Source organism: Myotis lucifugus, unplaced genomic scaffold (genome assembly GCF_000147115.1).
Source record: "Myotis lucifugus unplaced genomic scaffold, Myoluc2.0 scaffold_131, whole genome shotgun sequence".
Classification (NCBI taxonomy): domain Eukaryota; kingdom Metazoa; phylum Chordata; class Mammalia; order Chiroptera; family Vespertilionidae; genus Myotis; species Myotis lucifugus.
In genome coordinates this window covers 1,183,980-1,207,602 of record NW_005871179.1, presented here as the reverse complement: position 1 = coordinate 1,207,602, position 23,623 = coordinate 1,183,980, and the positions used below count along the sequence as shown (strand labels likewise).

The window sequence follows — 23,623 nt, the reverse complement described above, 5'->3', positions numbered from 1 at the left end:
CGCCGCCGCCCCTCCCAGCGGCCCGCGGGGCCTCGCCGGGACCCCGCCCACCGAACCCCAGCTCTCTCGGAGCGCAGGGATTGGCTGAGCTCCAGTCAAAGGAGCGGAGCAAGCGAGGCGCCCGCAAGGGAGCCCGGCTGCGCTGAGGTGGACACACGCCCCCTAGGGGCTCGGAGGTTTACCAGGGACGTAACCACGTGCTTCTCGGGTGGAGAAAGGAAAAGGTCGTCCACTCATTGATTCAGCTGGTGATGATTACTAGGTGTCTTCTAAGACCTAGGTCTGCGCGCGCACACACGCAAAGACGGGATCACTGACCTCAAGAAGCTCCCTTTAGCAGACTATAATCCAGGGCTTAAGGACTCTTCGGATCTGGGCTAGCTTTCTAACTGTGACCTTGGGAACAGTGTAAATCTGTCTTAGCCTCCCTTCCCGCTCCTAGGCAAAGGTAATAGCACTTATTTCACCAGATATTGTGAGGGTTAGATAAGATAATGTAAGTAAAGTGCTATACCAGCCACACAGCAAGCAGAGAAATAAACTGTTTACAAATAATACAAATATAATAAAACCTAAGTTTTACCTGATCCTTTAGGTACAAGTATTCACACACACACCCATGTCCCCACTGCTCCCTGTACAGACATCTATTTTTATTATTATTATTATTGATTTCAGAGAGGAAGGGAGAGGGAGAGAGAAAAAAACATCAATGAGAGAATCATTGATTAGCTGCCTCCTGCATGCCCCCTATTGGGGATCGAGCTCGCAATCTGGGCATGTGCCCTGATTGGGAATCGAACCATGACCTCCTGGTTTATGGGTCCATGCTCAACCACGGAGCCACATAGGCCAGGCTAGACACCTATTTTATTGCGTATAGAGAAAAACACCAAAGCTCAAGCTCCCACCTAGCCCTGTCTTTCTACTCTCATTCCACTAGTCTCAGCCAGGCATATTTATCGTTAGTAACACATGCTTAATCCCTCCTTTTCCTCCATGCAGACCAAACTGTTTCACACCTCTATGCCTTTAATTATGCTCTTTCATCTGCCTGCAGTGCCCTTCCCACCTTTCTTTACCAAATATCTCTGGCTCATTTTTCAAGCTTGAGGAATACCACTGTGGAAGCCTCCTGGACTGATTATTACCCTTCCTCTGTAATCTCAAAGAGCTCAATGCTAAGATCTAGCAGTGCAGATGGAGAGAAAGGAATAGTATAAAGAAATGTGCAGGAAACTGTCTTTAGCAGAACTTGTTCACTAATTGAGTAGTTACAGAGAAGGGAACAGAATTACCTAGAATAACCAGCATTCAATCAGCCGATTAATTAACATGTGCTGGGCATCAGGGATGCAAAAAATGAATGGGACCATCCCTGCCCTCAGTTCTCTGACTGATGGGGAAGCAGACTGGTCTACAAAATGTCAACAGTATGAGTGCCCTGGCTGGGTGGCTTAATTGGTTGAGCATTGTCTTGTGCACCAAAAGGTTTCCGGTTCAGTTCCCAATTGGGGCAGTTGCAGGAGGCAACAAATCAATGTTTCTCTCCCTCTCTCCCCACCCCCCTTTCTAAAATCAATAAACATATCCTCGGATGAGGATTTAAAAAAAAAAAGTCAAGAGAGTGAGTAATGTGGCGATAGAAGTATACACAAGTGGCAAAGAGAAGGAGTCCCAGGAAGAATTAGGGAAGGTTCCCCAGAGTAACCTGCCCTTGAGCTGAGTCCCAAGTGACGGCTAGTAGTTCCATCAGGCAGAATTGAGTGGAGCTCAAGACTTAGGAATCAGCCCAGCCGGTGTCGCTCAGTGGTTGAGCATCGACCCATGAACCAGGTGGTCTCGGTTCGATTCCCGGTCAGGGCACATGCCTTGGTGGCGGGCTCTCTCCCTGGGTAGGGGGCATAGGGGGCGCCCCGTGCAGGAGGCAGCAGATTGATGCTGTTTCTCTCTCATCAATGTTTCTATCTCTCTATCCCGCTCTCTTCCCCTCCCTCTAAAAATCAATAAAAACATTATTTAAAAAAGACTTAGGAACCAGATAGATGTGGGTTCAAATCCTGCCTCTGCTGCTTGCTAATCTCAGAAAAACTGTGTTTTTAAAAAGACAATAGTACCCACCCCCTGGAATTGCTCCGGGTACTAACTCACATAATGTGTATACAGTGCACAGCACTCAGTATCTCCTACGTGCTTAGTAAGTGGTCACTGGTATGTTCAGTATTCTCCAAATTTATTTCTCCTTCTGTCATAGCCTATGTCCATTTTTGGCATTACTTATTCACTAAGCCAAAAGCCTGAGTGAAATCTTCAAGGTATCTTCATCTTTGCATTATTCCCTAGATCCAGTTCATGTATAGAACCTACAATTCCTGAATGTCTCTCAAATTAATCATTATCTCTCACCTGGACCCCCCTAACAACTCCCTCAGTGGTCTCTCTAACTTCCATTTTCCCTTTCAGTGTATTTCCATTCTGCTGGCCAAAGGTTTGTTAAAAAAAAAAAAAAATTAAATGAGCCCTGGCCAGTGTGGCTCAGTTGGTTGGGCATTGTCCTCTGCCCTGAAAGGTTGCTGGTTTGATTCTCAGTCAAGGCCCAGGCCCAAGTTTCACTCTCAGGGTCTCGCTCTCACATTGATGTTTCTCTCTCTCTCTCTCTCTCTCTCTCTCTCTCTCTCTCAAAAAAATCAATAAACTATTCTTTTTTAAAATATATTTTATTGATTTTTTACAGAGAGGAAGGGAGAGGGATAGAGAGTTAGAAACATCGATGAGAGAGAAACATCGACCAGCTGCCTCCCGCACATTCCCCACCCGGGATGTGCCCACAACCAAGTACATGCCCTTGACCAGAATCGAACCTGGGACCTTTCAGTCCACAGGCCGACGCTCTATCCACTGAGCCAAACTGGTTAGGGCAATAAACTATTCTTTTTAAAAAATTTTAATAAAATCTCCAGCTTAACCCCTTCTTCCCTTCTCTTTCTTGACTGCAAAACTCCACTTCATCCTGCAAGGCCCAGTTCAAAAAGTCCCTCTTGCCCTGGCTGGTTTGACTCAGTGGATAGAGTGTTGGCCTGGGGACTGAAGGGTCCCGGGTTCAATTCCAGTCAAGGGCACATGCCTGGGTTGCAGGTTCCATCCCCAGTGGGGGCATGCAGGAGGCAGCCGATCCATGATTCCCTCTCATCACTGATGTTTCTCTCTCTCTCTCTTCCTCTCCCTTCTCTGAAATCAATAAAAATATATATTTTTTAAAAAGTCCCTCTTACAAAAAGTTTTCCCAGACCATGGCCATTTTGATTCCTGGTCAGGGCACATACCTGGGTTTTGGGCTCAATCTCCAGTTTGGGACGTGCAAGAGGCAGCTGATCCAGTGACCTTCTCACACCGATGTTCCTCTCTCTCTCTCTCTCTCTCTCTCTCTCTCTCTCTCTCTCTCTCTCCCTCTCTCTCTCCCTCTCCCTTCCTCTCTCTCTAAAATCAATTTAAAAATTTTTAAAAGTTTTTCCAGACTCCCTGGCTGCTAGAGGCTCCCTCCCCTAGTCTCTTCAGCCCCCTGGGAGACCAGGCCTCCCTTTATACTATACCTTTCTGTTCATGTGCCTGGTTATGGCCAGGACTGGGAGCAACTCAAGCACAGGGAGGGGATCAAATCTTTCACTTATCCAGCACAACTACCCAGGCCACAATACCCAGAGGAGACTACCCTCCCCCCCCCCCCTCAGCCACGTCTGTAGAAGGATGCCCACACAGTTGCAGGCGCTGACCACACAGTTGCAGGCGCTGACCTGTTTCTCCCTGTCCACTCCCATATACTTCATCGTCCCGGAAAAGCTGGCCCAGTTTCTGGGAAAAGACAGACCCATTAAAAAACACACACACACAACAAATATATAATGTGGATGGTTAAACTCAGACTCAGGCACTTCCCAGCTTTGTGATTTGGGATAAGTTTAGCCTCTCCAAGCCTCAGTTTTCTCATTGTAAAATGATGGTGATGACAATATCTGCTTCATAGGATTGCTCTGAGTGCTGTACTGTCTAGTTCAAATCTCACCCATGACCCAAATATTACAGATGAGAAGCAAGATCAGACAGGTAGTGACTCAGCCAAAGCCTCACTTGGCTAGTCTACAGGAAATAGACAGATGAGGTTTTCTGGTGGAAACTTTTGGACAGTCATCCAATCTAAGTGTTCCCAGACCTAGCTGCCCATCATAATCACCTGGAGCGCTTGTTAAAAACGCCTTGGAGGGCAGAGAGTCTATTCACTAAGTTTTGGACAGGGCCCGGGAATCTGTCCGAGATCAGCCTGAAGTTGATTCACTTTTGGAAATTGGGATCACATGGGGGCCTTCTCCACCTTCCAGTGGTCTCATGTGAGTGTGTGTACGACCTCTTGCTTTTCAGGTGGTCTCCCAGACCAGCCTGTAAAATATCTGTTCATGCCACTCTTCTGTTCAAAACCTTTCCATGGCTCCTCCCCACAGCCCTCAGAATCTAGGCCTCCCCTACTCAAGTTGCCCCGTATGATCAAGCTTCAGCACTCCCAATGCCTCTTTCTTCTCCAGGCCCTTGCATAGCTGTTTTCTGATCTCAGAACATTCTTCCCAGCCTCAGGCCCACTTCAGTGGCTAATACCTCATCATCTTTCCAGCACTCACCCTTATATTTTATCTGCTTGGTCACTGTTTTTTCCCATAAGACTGTAAGCTCCATAAGGGTAGAAATTACACTTGTTCAGGGCTGTCTCCTTGGTGTTGGGTGCCAACAGTGATTTAAAAAAAAAATTTTCCCCAGAGACCAAGGGAGAGGGAGAGATAGAAACATCAATGATGAGAGAGGATCATTGATCAATTGCCTCTTGCACGCCCCCTACTGGGGATCAAGCCCACAACCCGGGCATGTGCCCTTGACCAGAATTGAACTCGGGACCTTTCAGTTCACAGGTCAACGCTCTATCTATTGAGCCAAACCGGTTAGGGCCCAATAGTGATTTTTGATGAATGTTTGCTGAATAAATGAACGAGAATTGACTACTCCAGTGTGGCCCAGAAGAGCAGCCAAACCCCTGGAAATTTTTTCCTCCTGCTTCAGGGTGACACACCAACCCCAAGGACTACTCAGGGACTGGAAAGGTGGCTTTCTGGGTGGACACTGGGCCAGCTAAAAGCTCATGATTAGCCAGACCTGGGTCCACCACCCTCAGCCCCGTGACTTTAGACAGGTCACTTCACCTCTCCTGGGCTTCCACTTTCTCGTCTGTCATCAGGATGAGCCACATCCGTGTAATGCACTCACCCTCTGCCTGACCCACAGTTAAGTATCCAATAAATATTAGCCATCAACACTAGGTTTGCCTGCTGTTTAGCTTCCAAGGAAAGTTCTGTTCTCTGCCCCCCACCGAAGTGCCCACCCATACGAGGCATCAGAAAATATGGTAGCACTAACTTGAACAGAGTGTTTCTGTTGCTGATCTGGAATGACTGGAGCAGAGGGAACACCGGGCCCTCAGGGGAAGGGAAACCAATATTGGTCCATATCGAAGAATAACCACACTCCCTGTTTATTGAGCACATGCTGTGTGCCAAGGCACTGGGCTCTGGGCTCCCCTCCCTGGGGGCCCTGGAGGACTGGGAGGCAGAAAGGGAAAGGCCTGTAAAGGTGGAAGTCCTCCCCTCTTCGCCTCCAGGAGGGCCGGGACCTTCCCCAGCTGGCTCAGGCGATCTTTGCTCTCCCCTAACCGAGAGCCCTGGCTCCCCGCCTCTCCTCCCTCCACCCCCAGCCCCCATGCACAGTGCAGAGGTGGCTTCTTCAGGAGAGAGCGGATGGCTGGAGTGCAGTTCTGCCGTTTTATTATTTCCTGGGATACTCAAGGGGATGTGGGAACAGCCACAGGTGTGGTGAGGGGGAAGCCCCCAGCTCCCCTCCCCAGCAGCTGGGACAGGGGAGAGGCCCAGGCGCCCTGGTCCTGGGTTGGTCCAGCCACTGTGGTCCCTGGGCCCGGTGGGCTGAGGGCGGAAGGTGAGCCCCCGGGAGGGTGGGGCGGGCTCCTAGGCGGGGTTCGGGATTCTTCATAAAAAGCCACGAAGCTGATCCCCACGAAGCCCAGCCCCGCGGGGTGGGGGGGGGGGACGCAGAGCCCAGATGGGGGACCTGGCCCGGCCTGGCCCGTGGGGGGGGGGGGGGGAGAAGGAATGGCAGAGATGGTGCCCGTGGGAGGAGGTGGGGACGAAGCGTCGGACCAAGAGAAAGGAGGGTCCAGGTGGGGGCGCAGGGCGGAGAGGCACGGCCCCCGGCCCAGCCCGGGCGCCTTCGCGTGGGGTCAGGAAGGTAAAAAACCCACGAGAGAGCGGCGGGCAGGAGGGGCCGGGGCGTGCGGAGCCGGCGGGGCGGGCGCACGGGCCGCCCGCGTTCACAGTGACCTCGACGCTGGGTGTACAGTACGGGTAGAAAACCGCGGCCGGGCCGGGCGGGCGGCCGGGCGGGTCACAGCCTGGTCTGGGCCTCGGGGATGTAGATCTCGATGCTGTCGGCGCTCTCGGTGGCCGAGCTGTGGCGGAAGGAGGCGGCGCGCTTGGCCGCCAGGAGCCGCTTGCGCGCTTCCTGCCGCTGCCGGTCCACCGAGTCCAGGGAGCGCTCCTTCACCGGCACGCCCCGGCCCCGCGACGGCTTCTTTGGTATCGGCGGAGGGACCTTCTTCTCCTCCTGCGCGAGAGGGGAGGGGCGGCCGCTGAGCTGGGGGGCGGGGTCCCACCGGGCTCCCCAGTTCACGCCCCTCCGCTCCGAGGAGGAACCCCCACCCCCAACCGGGGCTCGGCCAGGTGAGAGCGGTTAGTAACCGTTAGACGCTGCTCTCTGTGCCTGCACCCCAAGCCCCGGGTGTACCTGTTCCCACAAGGTCAAAACGCACATTTTTCTTTTTAAAGAAATATTGATTCGAACGCCCCTGGGTGGCGCCGTTCGAATCAGTGTTTGCTTCACTCCAGGTCCGGAGGGACGCGGACAAGGCAATGGGGGGAGGGGGGGCGCTCACACACCAGGCTTCCGGGCCCATCACGACAAGGTCTAGTGGGATGACGGCCGAGGGGCCCCTCTAGGTCCGAGCTGAGGGCAGCCCGCCGTTTGGGAAGCTCTAGGTCTGCGCCCTCAAACTGCAGCTGGCCCAGGGTGGCTGCTGCCCCTCGGGTTCTGGCAGCTGCCACAGCGATGAGCACTAGGGCCAAGCAGGCAGCAGTGACCAGGGCGGTCATTCTGGAAGAAGGTGGTCACCAGCGCCTGTCCAGGGCTGCCTTTGCTGCCCCCGGGTCTCCTCCTGGCCCGCTACCCCCACCCCCAACATGCCTCCATGGAGAAGGGCATTTTCCAGGGTCTGCCTCTTGGCTTCAAGGGACCTGCCCCCACCTTAGGCTCCAGGAGTTTCCAGCTGTTGGCCTTGAGTTGCTGTAGCTCCAGGAACTTGAGGGTCACATCCTCAATAGAGAGCTGCAGGAGGTCCCAGAAACCCGCCAGGTCCTGGAAGGTGGGCACAGGGAACGCAGTGGGGTCCTGCAGAGGAAGGAGACATGAGAGAGGCAGCCAGTCAGGAATGTCTGTCTGCGCCCCAGCCAGGACCCGGGAAAGCCCCGCCCACCCTCAACTTGGGAGAGTGGGGTGGGGTGGGGGGAGTGGGAGACAGGGAGGCAAGAAAGCCTTTGGGTACAAACACCTGGTCCCACCTCCAGGCGCACACACTGGGCACCTTCCAGGCACACACGGCTGATAGGCTCTGCGCCCAGGGGCACTCACCATGCTCTGCTGACACAGCCTGAAGAACTGCTGAACCTTCTGGGACAGGAGAAGCTGCGTGCTGCCCACAGCACTGCGGATCTTCTCCAGGACTGGGGAGCAGAAGGAGATGCAAGGAGGGGAATGGTGACTTTCCTTCCCCCGCCTCCAGGAAGTCTGCCCTGACTCTTGCCCTTCCATTCCCTGACATTTTCTATGTGTGTCTCCACCTGCCCCTCCCCATCCTATCCTCGGGTTCCTAACAAGCAGCTCCTAGCCTACTTCACCCTGACATTTCTTCCTTCATACAACCTATATTTCTTAAGCGTTTATCCTCCCGGGTCAGAGAACTGAGAACACCAGTCCCAGCCTAGCCCGGCAGCCCTATGGCAAGCAGGCACTCGCTCCATGACCACCAGTGTGCGGCTCCTTGACTCCTGAAGAATCACTACATTTCATGTATGACTCCTGTCTCACGTCACTATCCCATCCTTGGGGTTCTGGGGTAAGACTATCTCCCCTCGGACTGAACTTGCAGGGAAGGACCATGTCTTCCTGCTTAATCTTCAGGGGTGCCTGAGACATGTCCTGACATTGTGCACGGCCTGCCCCTGTCTTAAGTCCTGGAGCAGGCCCAGATCCGCACACCGGCGCAGATGGGAAGAATTCCCTTGGCTGCCATGCGCTGGCAGCTATCGCCTAGAAGGCCCGGCCTGGTCACTTTCCCCAGTCCCAGCCCTGGCCTCTGAAGCTGCCCCCTGCTTCCTCCCAGGACCTCCAGGAACGCCCTGCTGCCAACGGGGACCCTCCAAGGTTTGGTGCTAGAGAATCGAACCCTTAGGACGGCACCCTCACGTCCAACCAGAGAGCTCCCGGCCGTGATCCCTCCACGCAGAGGCCTCTCACTCACTCTCCTCGGGCAGCTCATAGTCCTCCGCCTCGCGTTCCATCTGCTGGCACCAGTGCTCCAGCTTCTCCACTTCCGCCCTCAGCATCTTGATGAACCACTCGCCGTCCCGTGGGCAGGGGGACGTGCGGCCTGAGTCGGGGAGGCTACGCGAGCCGCGCTCCATCCAGGAGTCCCGGCGGCCTGCCCCGGGGCCCGGGGTGGGGGCCGGGGCAGGGCCTGGTGACCCATCGGTGGCCGGCGGCTCGTACGGCAGTGGGTAGCCCTCGCGGTAGGCCCACTGGCCCTGCGTGTGGACCGTGCGGAAGACTGAGTAGGTGGGGGCCCGGGGTCCGGGCTGGGGTTCAGAGGCGTGCCTCTGGAAGGAGCGTCCGAACTGCAGGGCCTTGTCTTCTGTGGCCACCGAGGCCAGGCCGGCCAGGCCCTCCAGCTCCAGGTCTGCCTGCACGCCAGCCGTCACACTGTTGGAGCGTTTGAACCTCGCCCGCCTGGTGAAAGAGGTGGCTGTGATCTCTGCCCTCCCCCCGGCCTTCACCCCCACCCCAGACTAAAAGGAAAGGGGACGAGAAAGGAAACCTACATGACCTTCAACTATATTAGTCCTTGTAACAGGTGGGTACATAATATACCTACCTGTGGCATCGCCTCTGGACAGGGGGATACTTACAATAGTTCATCTGTACAGAACAGCTGCTGGCATATGCCCATGAAAACAGACACAGCCCCCCGTGCTAGAGCATCTCCCTGCAGAAGCGGGGTTGGGGGTGGGGTACCAGAGGGGCCAGGGAGGAGCTAGGGTATTTGCCAATGAATACAGAGGGATTTCAGCACTTTAACAAATGCTGCGTCTGCTTATTTCCACCAGCTGTACAGGTAGGTCCTCAGCCCTGCAGACATGAATAAATTACGGCCCAGAGAGACCCATGGGTCCCCAGCTGTAAAGAAGCAGAGCCAGCATTTGGACCAAGGGCTGCTGCTTGCTCCACAGCCCAAGCACTTCCCAAGGCACCAGCTGCTGGAACATCAGGAACTGCCTTGAGCAGCTGGGGGGAAGGGAGGTGGGAGCAGCTGGGAGGACTTCTCCTCCTCTAGGGACCCCATGGCTCAGCCCAGAGCCTGGCCAGACACAGTCAGCCGGTGCCAATGGAGTTGAATTAAGTTGTTGGCAGGAATGGCATAAGGCCTGGAAATTTCTTCTTTGAGTTAAGCAAATCATATGCAAAACAGAAAGTCAGTTGGTCTTGTTCTTTTCCCCTCTGGGTTCTATAAAGAAATCCGTGGCCCCTGAGGTGCGTGAGGCTGGGGTCAGACCATACTTGAAGTGGGAGTCAGGAGATGTAGGGGTGGGTGGAGAGGTGAACAGAAGTTTGAGGTCTGGAATTTCAAGGATCACAAAAGAAAGGCTCTTGTGTCCTAAGCAAACTCTACTCATATTATCAGGAGAGAGGGGCTGGGGACCAGCTCTAGGGGCCCCTCCAGCTTCCCAGGAGGTCCCCCCAGCCCCCACAACTTCAGCCTTCCTCTTGCTGCCCAGGCCTTCTCTCCCTGCCTGCCTTGCCTGCCTGCTTTCCTCCAGTTGGCAGGCTGCCTGCTGGGAGCTGTTGCCATAGAAACCAGGCCCAGAAGGATGCTGCAGGACCCAGGAAAAAGAGATGCGCTCATGTGCAGTCTCCAACAAGCCCTATGTCCCAACCCCCACCCAGAGAGAGAGAAAGAGAAAATATATCACATTGCCTCTCACATGGTCTTCACCTTGGTGTCTGCCCTGTCCTGCCCTGGTCAAGACCTGCATCACTCTCTGCCTTGACTGTTGGATCAGCCTCCTTTCAGACATCTCTGCCTCTACTGAGTAGGGCACAGAAGAGCACTGGATCAGGAGTCTGACCTGAGTACTAATGCTGGTACTGGTGTTGTTGCTATGTGCCTTTGGGAAGCCACTCACCCTCTAGCTAGGCCATTTAACATGTGTGCGTATATAAAACATGATTATATATGATATATAAATACACACACTATATAAAATGATAGGAATAGACCAGTAATTGCCAAGGTTCCTCTTCTCTCTAAAATTACACCTTGCATATTTTAAGATCTGGTACTCAACACTCCCCTCATCAATCCACCCAGGACTGGAATAGTCTTCCTAAAGTTGACCTCTGCTCAATTCATCCCCCTGCTCAAACCTTTTCCACAGCTTCTTCATGCCAACCAGGTATAGTTCAAGCTTCCTGTGTTAGCGTCTACCCTAATGCTAGCATATCCTCTGGATGCAGTTCTCTCCAACCTCATCTCCCCTGCATTCTCCTTGTTCCCCACGTAGATTATACTGGTCCTGACTCTAAGCCTTTGCCCATGCTATTCCCCTGCCTAAAATGGCTTCCTCCTCCTTGCTCCCTCTCCATTCTCTGCCCAAGTCTCCTCTTCCTCTGTGAACCTCCAGACTGCCTCCAAGACCATCCTCTGTACCGTACCTCCCTCAGCAACCTTCTTTCATTTGGAGGCAGTCCCACTGTTTGGTTACACTGTTCTCTGTTTCTGGTGAGTCTTATCTAACTGAACTGTTAGGATGCACTTTGGCTTCCTTTGAATATTTTTGTGCCTTTGAGCTCCAGGTAGCCTTTGGCTCCTTCAGAGCTCCAGCAGTTGCAAACCACACGAATAAAGGTGGGGTTTGCCCCAATAAACACAGTATTGAAGACATGCCTTCCCTGCTTGCTTTCCTGTTACTCCCATGAAACATGGATCTGTCCTTTGGCACCACTGGGTTTGCTGCCTTTCACCTGTCCTCGCAGGGGTCCTGAAAGGACCACACATTCTTGATGGAATAGGCCACACAGTCTGGAACGAAAGCATAAGTGCCCCAGGCTTCATGGTTCTCAAGTCAGCACCCACCTGAAGGAGCTCTCTCACTGGGTCTACTTCAAGAAAGACCAACGAAGTTGAGGAGTTTATGGGATTCCTGGAAGCACAATCTTCATCAACACTTCCAGCCAGGGATTTTCACAGCACAGGCGGGGGTCAGTCATCCTTGTGCAAGTGGCATTTGCAACCAGAAGTGTGGGACAAGATCACCCAAGAGAAGAGCAATGGAACAAAGATGCAAAGCCCCCGGGAACACGGACATTTCGTGGGTAGGTGGAGACAGTGTACCCCCTAAGGTTCCTGCGCCAGAAAGAACCAGGAAGAAAACCAGGACAAAGACACTTAAAGGCAGATAGGGGACAGATGGGTCTCAAGAAGGAGTGAGCAACCAACATGGAAAATGCAGCCGGGTAAGAATGAAAGGTGTCCATTGATTTGGCAACATGGAGGCCAATGGTGATCAGGGCAAGTCGGTCTGGTGGAGTATGGGGGCAGACGCAGATAGCAGGTTGTCAGGAGGTGGAGAAAACAAGCCAATACAGCTCTTGAAAAGAGCTTGTTGAGAAGGGAGGAAGAGAGAAGATAGTGTACCTTTTTAAAATATGTATATTCTTATTGATTTGAGAGAGGAAGGGAGAAGGAGAGAGAGAAACATCAATGATGAGACACAATCATTGACTGGCTGCCTCTTGCACACCCCTACTGGGGATCGAGCCCACAACCCAGGCATGTGCCCTTGACCGGAATCAAACCTGGGACCCTTCAGTCCACAGGCTGATGCTCTATCCACTGAGCCAAACTGGCTAGGGTGACAGTGTACCTTTAAGGGAGAGATATTTTTCTTATTTGTCAATTACATCTCAAAAATCTGGGGAAGCCCTGGCCGGCTTGGCTCAGTGGATAGAGAGTTGGCCTGCGGACTGAGGGGTCCCACCTAGGACTGAGGGAGAGGGGAGGCTTTAATCAGCAAGAGAGATGACTCACCCTTGAGGCAGGACTGGTGGAGAAGGAAAGGGAAGAGATGCAAGTAAGTTAGGAGTTGGTCCAGAAGTGGAGAGAGGTCCCACCAGATGACCTCAGCCATTATAATAAAGTGAGCAGAAAGAATGCTGGATACTTGGGGGTGGGGAAGTGGGGGGAGGAATGAAAACAAGCAGCTTTAGGGGAGTAGCCTATCAGAGTGGTTAAGCACCCTACTCTGAAGCCAGACTTCCTGGGTCCAATACCCAGCACTATAGCTTTTGCCTCACTTTCCTCACACATAAAGAAGAATGATAACAGTACCTGCTCCTAGGATTGTTACGAGACAATAAATGTAAGAAACTTAGAGCAGCACCTGGGCTGCCCATTGTAAATGTTAGCTACTATACGGAGAGGCAGAAAGGATTGCAGCTCTTGCTGAAAAGAAAGGAAGCTGGACAAATAAAATCATGGGAATGTAGCACTGAGAACCCAGCTAGGGCATTGTAGTTATTCATTATTATGATTGCTGTTGATCATTTCCATCTGTTCTCCCACAGCACTCTGAATAAAACCTCTTTTATACTCCATATCACATTGTATTGCAGTAAGTTATTTGCATATCTATCTCCCTTACTAAATAGGGCAGTTACTCATCCTTAAATGTTAGCTGAACGGTTGACTGGAAGAAAGGATGGTAGAGAACACTAATAATCCCCACCATCCATTCTTCCTAAGTAATAAAATCCCACGATTTTAGGATGGACACATGGCCACTCCTAATAAAGATTTGTTTACCAATCTCCCTTACAGCTAGATGTAGCCACGTATGGCTAAGTTCTAGGTCACAGGATATAAGCAGAAGTTGTATGTGCAACTTCCAGGAAATGTTCTTCTTTTTTAAAAAATATTTTTTTATTGAGAGGGAGAGAGAGAAACATCAATGATGAGAGAGAATTATTGATTGGCTGCCTCTTGCACCCTCCACACTGAAGATCGAGCCCGCAACCCAGGCATGTGCCCTGACCGGGAATTGAACCGTGACTTCCTAGTTCCTAGGTCGACGCTCAACCACTGAGCTACGCTGACTGGGCCAGGAAATGTTCTTAAAAGGAGAACATGCCCTTCTTTGTTCCTTCCTCCTCCCTGCTGACCAGAATGCAGATGTGATGGCTGGACCTCAAGCAGCCATCTTAGAACATGAGATGGAAATCAGGATGGAGGAGCAATAAAATAGCGGGAACCTGGGTCCTGACACTGTAGAGAACCTAGCAGCCCCTCCGTTGACTCTCTCTGGACTTCTTCTAAGCAAGAGAGAAATAAACTTGTATTATATTTAAGTCACTGTCATTTGGGGGTTTTCTGTAACTCACAGCCAAATCTAATCCTAACTATAATAGATGCATTTTCAGGGTAGTGAAGTTCAGGGCTTATGTCCCTATTTAGTTTTGCATTTGGCAGTATCTGCTGTGGTCCTCACCAATGCTGTACACATAGAATAGAAACTGGCTTCAGTTACGATCTGTCACTAATTTATAACAATGCCTTTTCCAATATTTTCTCCCCAAGCCTTTTGACAAAGTTGAGGAGGCTTCCTCCCCTCAAGTTTTTTAGGGTCACAATGATCACATTTCTGATTATTCTGGAAGTTGCTATCATGGTTACTTCAGGGAGACATTTCTACTCTGATTCTCTAGGGGAAAACAAGAGGCTCTGGGAAAAAAACTGGCTCATCCCAGGAGACACAGTGTCTAATGCTCAACATCCAGGAGTTGTCAAGAGGTTTTGCCAAGACTACTTGGCAGCAGGCTGACAGGGGGTGTGGGGGAGTGGGCAGGGAGGAGTAAGGGCAGAGACATTTCAGCAAGGCTCAGCCACTGTGCTGGCTCCCGCTCTGAGAAAGCATCTAGGAACTTAAACATAAAACCAATTGGGGTCCCTGAGTCCCCCCACTCCATCCTAGGGGGCTATGATAGGGTGGGAGATTTAAGTAGAGTCATGATGGTCAGTCAGAAACCATCTTGGAGTTTGAATGGAGGCAGTGTCCATTCTTCAGCGATCAGGGCTTGTGGTCAGTTAGCAACTCATTGTTTCTGCAGGACTATTATTGGAATATAGCTTCATGAGGATGCAAGCTTCCTTCCCAATGCGCAAGGGGCTCTGTTCTTTCAGCACACTCCCTTCTCAAGGTCCCAAAGCCACAAATGACCATGATCCTAAGGAAAGATCATGAGTATAAAATGGCTTTCTTACACAGAGTTTTCCAGACGGCCCTGACTGGGCACAGTGGGTAAAAGTAGGGTTGTCAGAATAAATACAGGACTCCAGTTCAATTTCAATTTCAAATTATAACAATTTTTTTTCCTACTTCATCTATGAGGTTCTTAGGTGAACATGGCCATAAGTTTCACAGGGCAGGGGCTGTGTGTTCTGCTCACCTTTGTATCCTCAGTGCCCAGCAGAGTAATCCTATATAATAAAAGCCTAATATGTAAATGACCAAACAGCAGAACGATGGGTCGCTAGGTGGACACTGACCACCAGGGGGCAGGCGCTCAATGCAGGAGCTGCCCCCAGCCTGCAGGCCCCAGGCCAGCCAAGGCGGGTGCTAGCAGGGGCCCCCCAGTTACCCCACAGGTCGCTCCACAGATGGGCCCTGATCACCAGCCAGGCTAGGGACCCTACCTGTGCACGAATTTTGTGCACTGGGTCTCTAGTTGACCAATAATAGGGTTATAATATATATTTGGGTGGAGGTGCAGTGGAGATGGAACTGAAGGAGCTCCAACTCCCACCCCTGTGTATTTCTAAGCCAAGTCAACACTAATGATGGACAACTGGAAGGACCTGCAGATGACTTCCAGGTATCAGAGGCAATAACTCTGAACTCCTCACCCAATAGGTTAGCAAGGAACAGTCTGAAAGGCAGAAATAGAGACCTTTCCTCCCTGGCAAGTTTTAAAACGAAAGGGGACAAAGAGAAAGGTGGGGGGTGAGATAGAAAGAGATAGAGATAGAGATAGAGATAGAGATAGAGATAGAGATAGAGATAGAGAAAGAGAAAGAGAAAGAGATAGAGATAGATACTGGGACCAGTGAGACAGGAGCAAAAACCAGAAAGTCCAAGAAAATGGGGTGGCAGCGGGTGCAGGGAGAGGGGCAACTAGTCCTCAATATTTGCCTAGAAAGGCTGTTGGTATTCATGGCTCCCTTTTATGTACCAGTTGGGGCATGGTGTGTGGTAAGTCAGACTGAAAGCGCCAGGGACATAAGGGACAGAAAGGACCGTGCAGGTGTATAACTAAGGATGCCTTCAGCAGACAAGCAAGGGAGCCTGGCCAGAAAGATGTGCCAGATTTCTTCTCTCCCCACCTGTCACCCCTGAGTTTCCAATATGATCATCCCAAGTAATTCAGTTCTTTACACATTTACCCAACACCATCTCACTGGCCCACCCCACCAAGACCTCCCTGAATACCTCCACAAGAGCAAAGAAGAACTCATTGTCTGCCTGTCCCTGCCCTTCCTGACTTCACTCCAAATGCTTCTCACATTGGGTCCACTTCTCCCTGGACCTGCTGCTATCAGCCTAGTCCGGACAACTGATCAATATTGTAGATGGAACCAACTTGGGAAGCTCCCTCCCACCCCTTAAACATATAGAAATGCTGGCTAACATAAAGTGGGAAAGGTGGATTTGCTATAATGCCAAGCCTGAAATAGAAAAGAGAAATCTTCAGGTACTAGAAACAAAAAGGCAATTCAAAACACGAGTAGTGAGAGGGGATCTAAGCCAAATGAGCCACAGGAATATCAGGTCAGACATAGGCTAGAGGCTGGATGGTGACACCCAGGGAGAATAAGAGGAGAGACCCCAAACCTGTGCATCTGGAGAGCTGGAAGGAGACCTTATACATAAAGCAAGCCAGCAGCCAAGAACGGTCATTTCATTTACAAATTTGGACTTGAAAACTCACATCATGATTCAGGAAAGTGGCTAAGAAGTAAGATGCTGAGAAAACAAAACATTAAGGCTGCTTTTTGTGTGGGTGTGGGGTTCAAATGAGTACTACCAGTGAAATATAGAAATCTCAAGCTGAGATATTAACTCTAAAACTGGTCTCAAGCTCAAGAAGTACTTCAGGATAAAGGAAATTGAACCCATGAGGAAGGAGTGGGCAGTAACAAACAATAGTGAACACATAAATTGTTAAAACATGTTTGTAAAACTAAATATTAAACCATAAAAGATATAACAACAACTGATTTAGAAGGGTTTTTTTTAAAAAAAGGTATAATCAAAATACTAGATAAATATATAACATGGAAGATGGGAAGAGGGAGTTAAAAAGGAAATTAAAGTGTTCAAGGTACTTGTTTTGTACCTAAGAATGATAGAAATAATGACAAAAATTAGACTATTAGAAAAATATAAATTAAGTATATTTGTTACAATTTTGAGAAAAATTATCACTAAAATGTACTTCCCACCCAGTGAAAGGGGGAAAAAAGAGATATAAAATAAATTTGATCACTTCAATAGAAGGCAGAAAAGTAGGAGAGGGGCACAGCAAAGAAAAGCATATCAAATGGAAAATTTTTAAAGAGATGACAGAAATAAATTAAATAAATCAGTAATCGAAATTCATATAAGTGGATGAAATATGTCTACTAAACTCTAGGTCCATACTGCTTACAAGCAACACATCTAAACAGAAGGATATAGGAAGCTTGAAAATAAAAGATGAAAAAGATAAATTGGAAAATTAACCAAAAGAAAGCAGCCATAACAATAAAATCAGACAAAACAGAATTCCAGGCAAAAGCCATTAGTAAAGATGAAAAGCAGCCTATCTATATATATAAAAGCCTAATATGCAAATTGTCCCCTCAGGAGTTCGACTGGGAGACAGGGAGTTCGAATGCTCACTATGACATACACTGACCACCAGGGGGAGGCGCAGAATTAAGGAAGGCCCCGGCCACCAGCCAGAAGGCCCTGATCGGCCCTGATCACCAGCCAGGCCTAGGGACCCTACCCATGCACGAATTTCATGCACCAGACCTCTAGTTTCATAATAAAATGGCCAACCTACCAAGAAGATACAACAATCATAAGCCTGAATACTTCTAAATAGCACTTTATCAAACTAAAAATATTAATAAAATTACCAGGAAACATGAAAAGTAATGGGAGTCATTTTAACACATCTTTCTCAGAAATGGTAGATCAAACCAAAAAAAAAAAAAATTGAAGATAAAGAAACCAAAAAAATTTGAGGATAAACATTTGAAAAATGTTTACATGTATGATCATATGTACTTATATGTGCCTATGAGGGAGGAAGCCTCACCAAACTCTACGGAATAAATATCATACAGAAGGCATACTATGACCACAATGTAGCAAATTTAGAAATCAACAGTAAAAAGGTAGACCTTCTCCCCCAAAAATACAGTTAAAAACTAAAAAAAAAAAAATGTCTAAATAATTCACAAGTTAAAAAGGAAATTATGATGAAAGTTACAAACCATTTCAAATTGAACAATGAAAACAGTGCATCTCAAAACTTATGAGTGGCAGCTATAGCAGTTAGTTATAAGGGAATGTATAGCTTTAAAAGCACATGTTAGAAAATAATGTTCAAGAGGCTGAAAAAAAGACAAAGATGGCAGAAGAAAGAATATAATAATACTGAAATAGTAGATGGCAGGAAATATTAATGATAAAATAGAAACAAACAATAGAGATGCTCACTGAAACCAAAAGCTAGTTTTTTAAAGGCTAATAAAATATAACTTAATAAAAATATTTAAATGATAAAATATACAAACCTCAGAAGAGATTGATCAAGAAAGGGAGGAAGGGATGAAAAGAGGCATAACCTTTAGATACAGTAAAAGTTTATAAAATTGTAATACTATAACAGAATATTTGTGCCAAAAATTTTGAAAATTGTCAATTTTTGTAAATTGGTCCATTTTTTAGAAAAATATAAATCACCAAAATTAACTCGAGAAGGAAAATGAAACCAGAACAGTTCAATAACCACTAAAGAAACTGAAGCTGTAGTTCAAAAAGTTTCTCCTGCCTGGCCTGTGTGGCTGGGTTAGTTGAGCATCATCTCATGCACCAGGAGGTTGCCGGTTTAATTCCTGGTCAGGACCCATGCCTGGTTTATGGGCTCAATCCCTAGCAGGAAGCAGCCAATGAATGTTTCTATCTCTCTCACCCTTCCTCTCTCTGAAATCAATAAAACTTTTTTTTAAAAAAAAAAGTTTATCCTATTCCCCAAAGACATCAGGCTGAGGTAGTTTTATGGGCAAACTTTACCAAACCTTTAAGGAATAGATAATTCCTACTTTACACAAATTGTTTCAAAGAACAAAACACAGAGAGTGCTGTCAAACTCATTTTAGGAATCTAGCATAAGCTTAATACCTAAACTAACAACAATAAAAGCAAAATAATAGGACAATATCACCTATGAACAAAGATATAAAAATCTTAAATAAAGTAAGAGCTATTCAAAAATCCAACAAGGCATCTATAATAATAAAAGCATAATATGCTAATTAGACTGGATGTCCTTCCGTCCTTCCTGATGAAGCTGGGGCTGTGAGGGAAGCTCGGTCCCGGGTGCTAGAGGGAAGCCACTGCTGGCAGCCGGGGGAAGGAAGGCCTACTCTTGCACAAATTTCATGCATCGGGCCTCTAGTATAAAAATAATCCAGCAAGTCTGTGACCAAAACTGCTAGAGTTCAATATATCCATTCTTCTCTTTGTCTATTCCACAGCCTCCCTTGCAGCTAGATACCACCAGGTGATGAGGTTTCAATGTGATGTAGGTGAAAGTGTTGTGTGTAACTGTCAGAAAGTCTTATTAAAAAGGAAAGATTGCACTCCTTCTCCTTCCCTCCTACTGCTCAGAATGCAAACAGACCGGCTAGAGCTTGACCTACAGCTCCTTGGATATGAGCTGATACACAAAGGATGGAAATGCAGCAAGATAAAAGAAGCCTCAGGTCTGACACTTCACTTCTATATCCAGGCTTTTAAATATATATATATTTTTTATTGATTTCAGAGAGGAAGGGAGAGGAAGAGAGAGAAAGAAACATCAATGATGAGGGAGAATCATTAATTGTCTGCCTCCTGCACATCCCACACTGGGGATCAAGCCCAAAACCCAGGCATGTGCCCTAACGGGAAATTGAACCTTGACTGTCTGGTTCATCGGTCAACACTCAACCACTGAGCAACACTGGCCAGGCTGGGTTTCTTTTTTTCTTTTATATTGGGGAAAAACATTAAGGCACTATTGAGGCCCTATTACTCACAGCCAAATTTAATCTCAACTGATAATAGTATCAAGTAGGGTTTATCCCAGGAATGAAAGAATGGGTCAACATGGAAAAATCCATTAATATAATTCACCATGTTACAAAGAAAAAGAGAAAAATCTATGATCATCTAAGTAGTTTCTGAAAAAAGCATTCAATAAAATTCCACTCTCATTTTCTATTTTTAAAAAAATTAAAATAGAAACTCTTAGCCAAATAGGAATAGAAGGGAATTTCCTCAACCTGATAAATAGTACTCATCAAAATCTGTAGCAAACATCATCATACTTATGAGTGGGAACTGAGAAGATATCCACTAACATCAGGATTGGGACAAGCATGGTACCCCCAACAGCGAACTAGAAGTCCTATTCAATGCACTATTACAAAAAGAAATTAAAAAAAAACAGATTTAAATAAATGTCCTTATTTGCAGAAAAAAAAATAACTGACTATATGGAAAACCCATCATGATTGTCAGGTAAACTATGAATCCTAATAAAAGAGAGCAGCAAAGTTGCTAAATATAAAACCAATGTATAAAACTTAACAGTGTCCCCATACACTAGCAGTGCCCAATTATAAAGTACAATAGAAAGAAGATCCCCAACACAAGATCTCCCATAATGCAAAAGACCATCACCTTTCTCCCCCATATCCACTATTACTTCCCTCAAATTCATTCTCCACTCAGCAGCTAGTGATCTTTTATAAACATAAATTAGATCATGTCACACTCCTTTAACCTCTTAATAGCTACTCATTAGTTATCATTAAATTCTACTTCTTTATCATGGCCATGCTCGACATGACCTGGCCCCTGCCACTGCCCCATTCCACACCGGCCACATAAACCTTCTTTTAGTTCCTGATGCAGGTCAAACTCTTTCCTGCCCCAGCACCTTCACAGATGCTATTCCCTCTTCCAGGAAAGATCCGCACCACCCCCACCCCTCATCTAGTTTCTAGTCAATCCACAAGTCTCAGCTTAAATGTCTCCTGCTTAACTTAAATAAGGCCCTTTCTCTCTCAGCTCCTGCTTTTTTTCTTTCATACTCCCACCATAATGTGAAATAATACCCCATTATATGTTATACTGCAATGAGTAATCATATTTTTATTCATGGATGATTTATTCATTGCCTTGATTCCTCTCTAGACCATAACTTCTATGAGGGCAAGAGTCAGGTCTTTGATATTTCCCTGAGCATTTAACAGGAGCTGTCATATATTTAACAAGTATTTTCTGAATGAATGACTCAATGAATGAATGACAGAATTTGCTGGTTTAGCCAGAGTCTCAGTAGAATGCCTCCTGCACTCTTCCTAGGATTCAGGCTTGTTAGGAGGAACAGGAGGACCCCAGAGATGTATCTGTGTGAGGGACCAAGAAGCCTCATTTGAAGTGAGGAGCACATGGGCTTAGTTTATGATCCATGGGGCAGCATTAGAGGGGGCAAGGGTTCTGAACACAGAGCTGTACCCATCCATACCTCCTAACACACCTCTCAAGAAACTCAAGTCATAGACCATAAAGTTGGCCATAAAGTGCTACTTTTCTGTGATCTCTGTGAAATAATAAGGGTTTAGAGCAGCGGTTCTCAACCTGTGGTTCGCGACCCCGTTGGTGGTCAAACAACCCTTTCACAGGGGTCGCCTAAGACCATCCTGCATATCAGATATTTACATTACAATTCATAACAGTAGCAACATTACAGTTATGAAGTAGCAATGAAAATAATTTTATGGTTGGGTCACAACATGAGGTACTGTATTTAAAGGGCCAGAAGGTTGAGAACCACTGGTTTAGAGGATAATAGCTTTCAGGAGTGATGGGGGCAACAAAAGCAAATATTTGCCATCCTTGATGGGGGCATTTACAGTCTCAGCAGCATGATAGAGCTGCAGGGGGAGCTAGAGTAAGAGTAGAGAAAAACATTTGATCAGGCACACACACAAGACACTCCAGGAGTTCCCAGAATAGTTGGGGAACTTTAGGGGGGGCCCAACAATGGTGACTAGAACAGTGCTGCAAGGGACTGCTACTGGGACTCTAGTTTTATTCCTCCAGTGGGTATGGCTTGAACAACACGATTACCATGTAACTCTTAACAGCCAGCCTCAGGCAGAAACCATACTTAGGGCCACCGGCTTGGTGGCATTGTAGCCCAGAGGGCAGATGGGCCACATGGACACTGCCACCTGGTCATCAAAGAAAGCACCTTCCCACAGGAACTCAACAACAGAGGGACTTCTCCCAGTATTCCCTCCAGAGCTCACAATGCTAATTTTCCCATGAGAAATTACGGAAGCAATGTTTCTGAGGCCACCTAATGCCAGAATGCTGGCTGTTGGTAATGCCACCATCTCGGGTACACCAATGACTCAGGCATATAATAGGTACCCCCAACCGGTTAAATGCTGTGTGAGCCAAGTGAAGAAGAGTGCTATATGTGCCAGGGGCCCCTGAGAGGCAATCTTCAGATTTATTTGCTTTTCTTTGAGCTCACATACTTGCACACCACAGGAAGTTAACAAGGGATTGGCAAAATCCTGTTATCCCCTGTAAAGGACAGTTGTTGGAGACCTGCTCGGCACCTACCTGTTACCTCTCCCTACCACTCCCTGCCCTCAACCTCTGTATTGCTCCTGTCCACCTCTGACCACCGGGGACAGGCACGGGTACAAGGAGAACTCACTTTAGATTGGATGACTGCCTATTCTCTGTGGATAACCTCAGTGGCTGGTCTGACTCCTCCCCATTAAAAGGGCTTGGTCTCAGCCAGGAAGAGAGGGTGCCCAGGGAGACCAGGCCAATGAAGTCCATATGCAGCCTTCTCTCCTCTTCTCCCCCAAGGAGGCTTAGGATGGCCCCACTCAGACCTACCTCTTGTCCTCTTCCACCTGGACGCCTATGGAGTGGAACTCTCTTCGACTCCTGTTCTCCGTGTCCGAGTCAGAGATAGTCTCCACCTGGTGGCAAAGTTGGGGAGTCAGGGCGGGGGCTAGACCAGGGACGCAAGCCCTTCCCAGGGAGAAAGGCCAGCAATGTTTGACCCCGCCCCCTCCCCAGCCAGCTGGCAGATCCTGCAAAGACAATCTGCCTGAACAAGATGAGAGACTCAAGAATCAGCGGCATCAAGGTGGCAAATTCTGGGAACCACTCTCCACTCGCCAGTAGGGATGATGGTGCCAGGAGGAGGGACAAGGGTGTGGGCTCGGGCTGCTTGGAGCAGCCCTGTCCATGACCAGGCCCAGGGGCTACCTGCAGCTCAGAGTAAGCCAAGGAAAAGGCCTATACATCCAGAAGGCCCCGATGGCCCACTCCACCCATCCCCAACCGACCCGGCCGAGTCCCCGGCTGCCCGCCTCCTTCCATACCTGCACCCCAATGGACGGCCGCCACTTCCGCTGCCGCGCCAGGCTCCGCAGCTCCTCCCTGCCAGGAATGGTCTTGATGATGAGTGTCGGGGGCTTGGGGCTGGCCCGAGGTGGCACCGGCGCCAACTCCAGAGTGCGCGCGCCCATGGCGGGGCCATCCAGCCCATCGGCGGATTGCAGAGTCGGGGGGCTATTAGCCGGCGTGAAGTTCTCTAGGGAGTAGCGGTGGTGTTCGGGGCCTGGGAGAAATGCGGGGGGGGCCGGGTTCCCCGGGGGATGAGGGCGGGGAATTTTGAAGTGAAGGCTGCGGCAGGAAGCAAAGCCCGCCCGGTAAAAAACGTACCCCGATTATTAAGGGCCTTTATCCGCAACCCCCAACCCCGGGGGGGCCCAGAAATT

The 23,623-nt window shown here is 48.7% G+C and overlaps 1 protein-coding gene across 1 annotated transcript in view; it reads right to left on the bottom strand.

The window, feature by feature from the left end:
- Positions 1–5,841: 5,841 nt before the first annotated feature.
- Positions 5,842–23,623, bottom strand: part of DLGAP3 (DLG associated protein 3) — a 35,620-nt gene continuing 17,838 nt past the window's right edge. The window contains 6 exon segments of the mRNA XM_023758536.1: positions 5,842–6,711; positions 7,408–7,551; positions 7,792–7,883; positions 8,681–9,165; positions 22,731–22,816; positions 23,225–23,528. Of these exon segments, the coding sequence (XP_023614304.1) occupies positions 6,493–6,711; positions 7,408–7,551; positions 7,792–7,883; positions 8,681–9,165; positions 22,731–22,816; positions 23,225–23,528 (1,330 nt within the window). The 3' untranslated portion in view covers positions 5,842–6,492.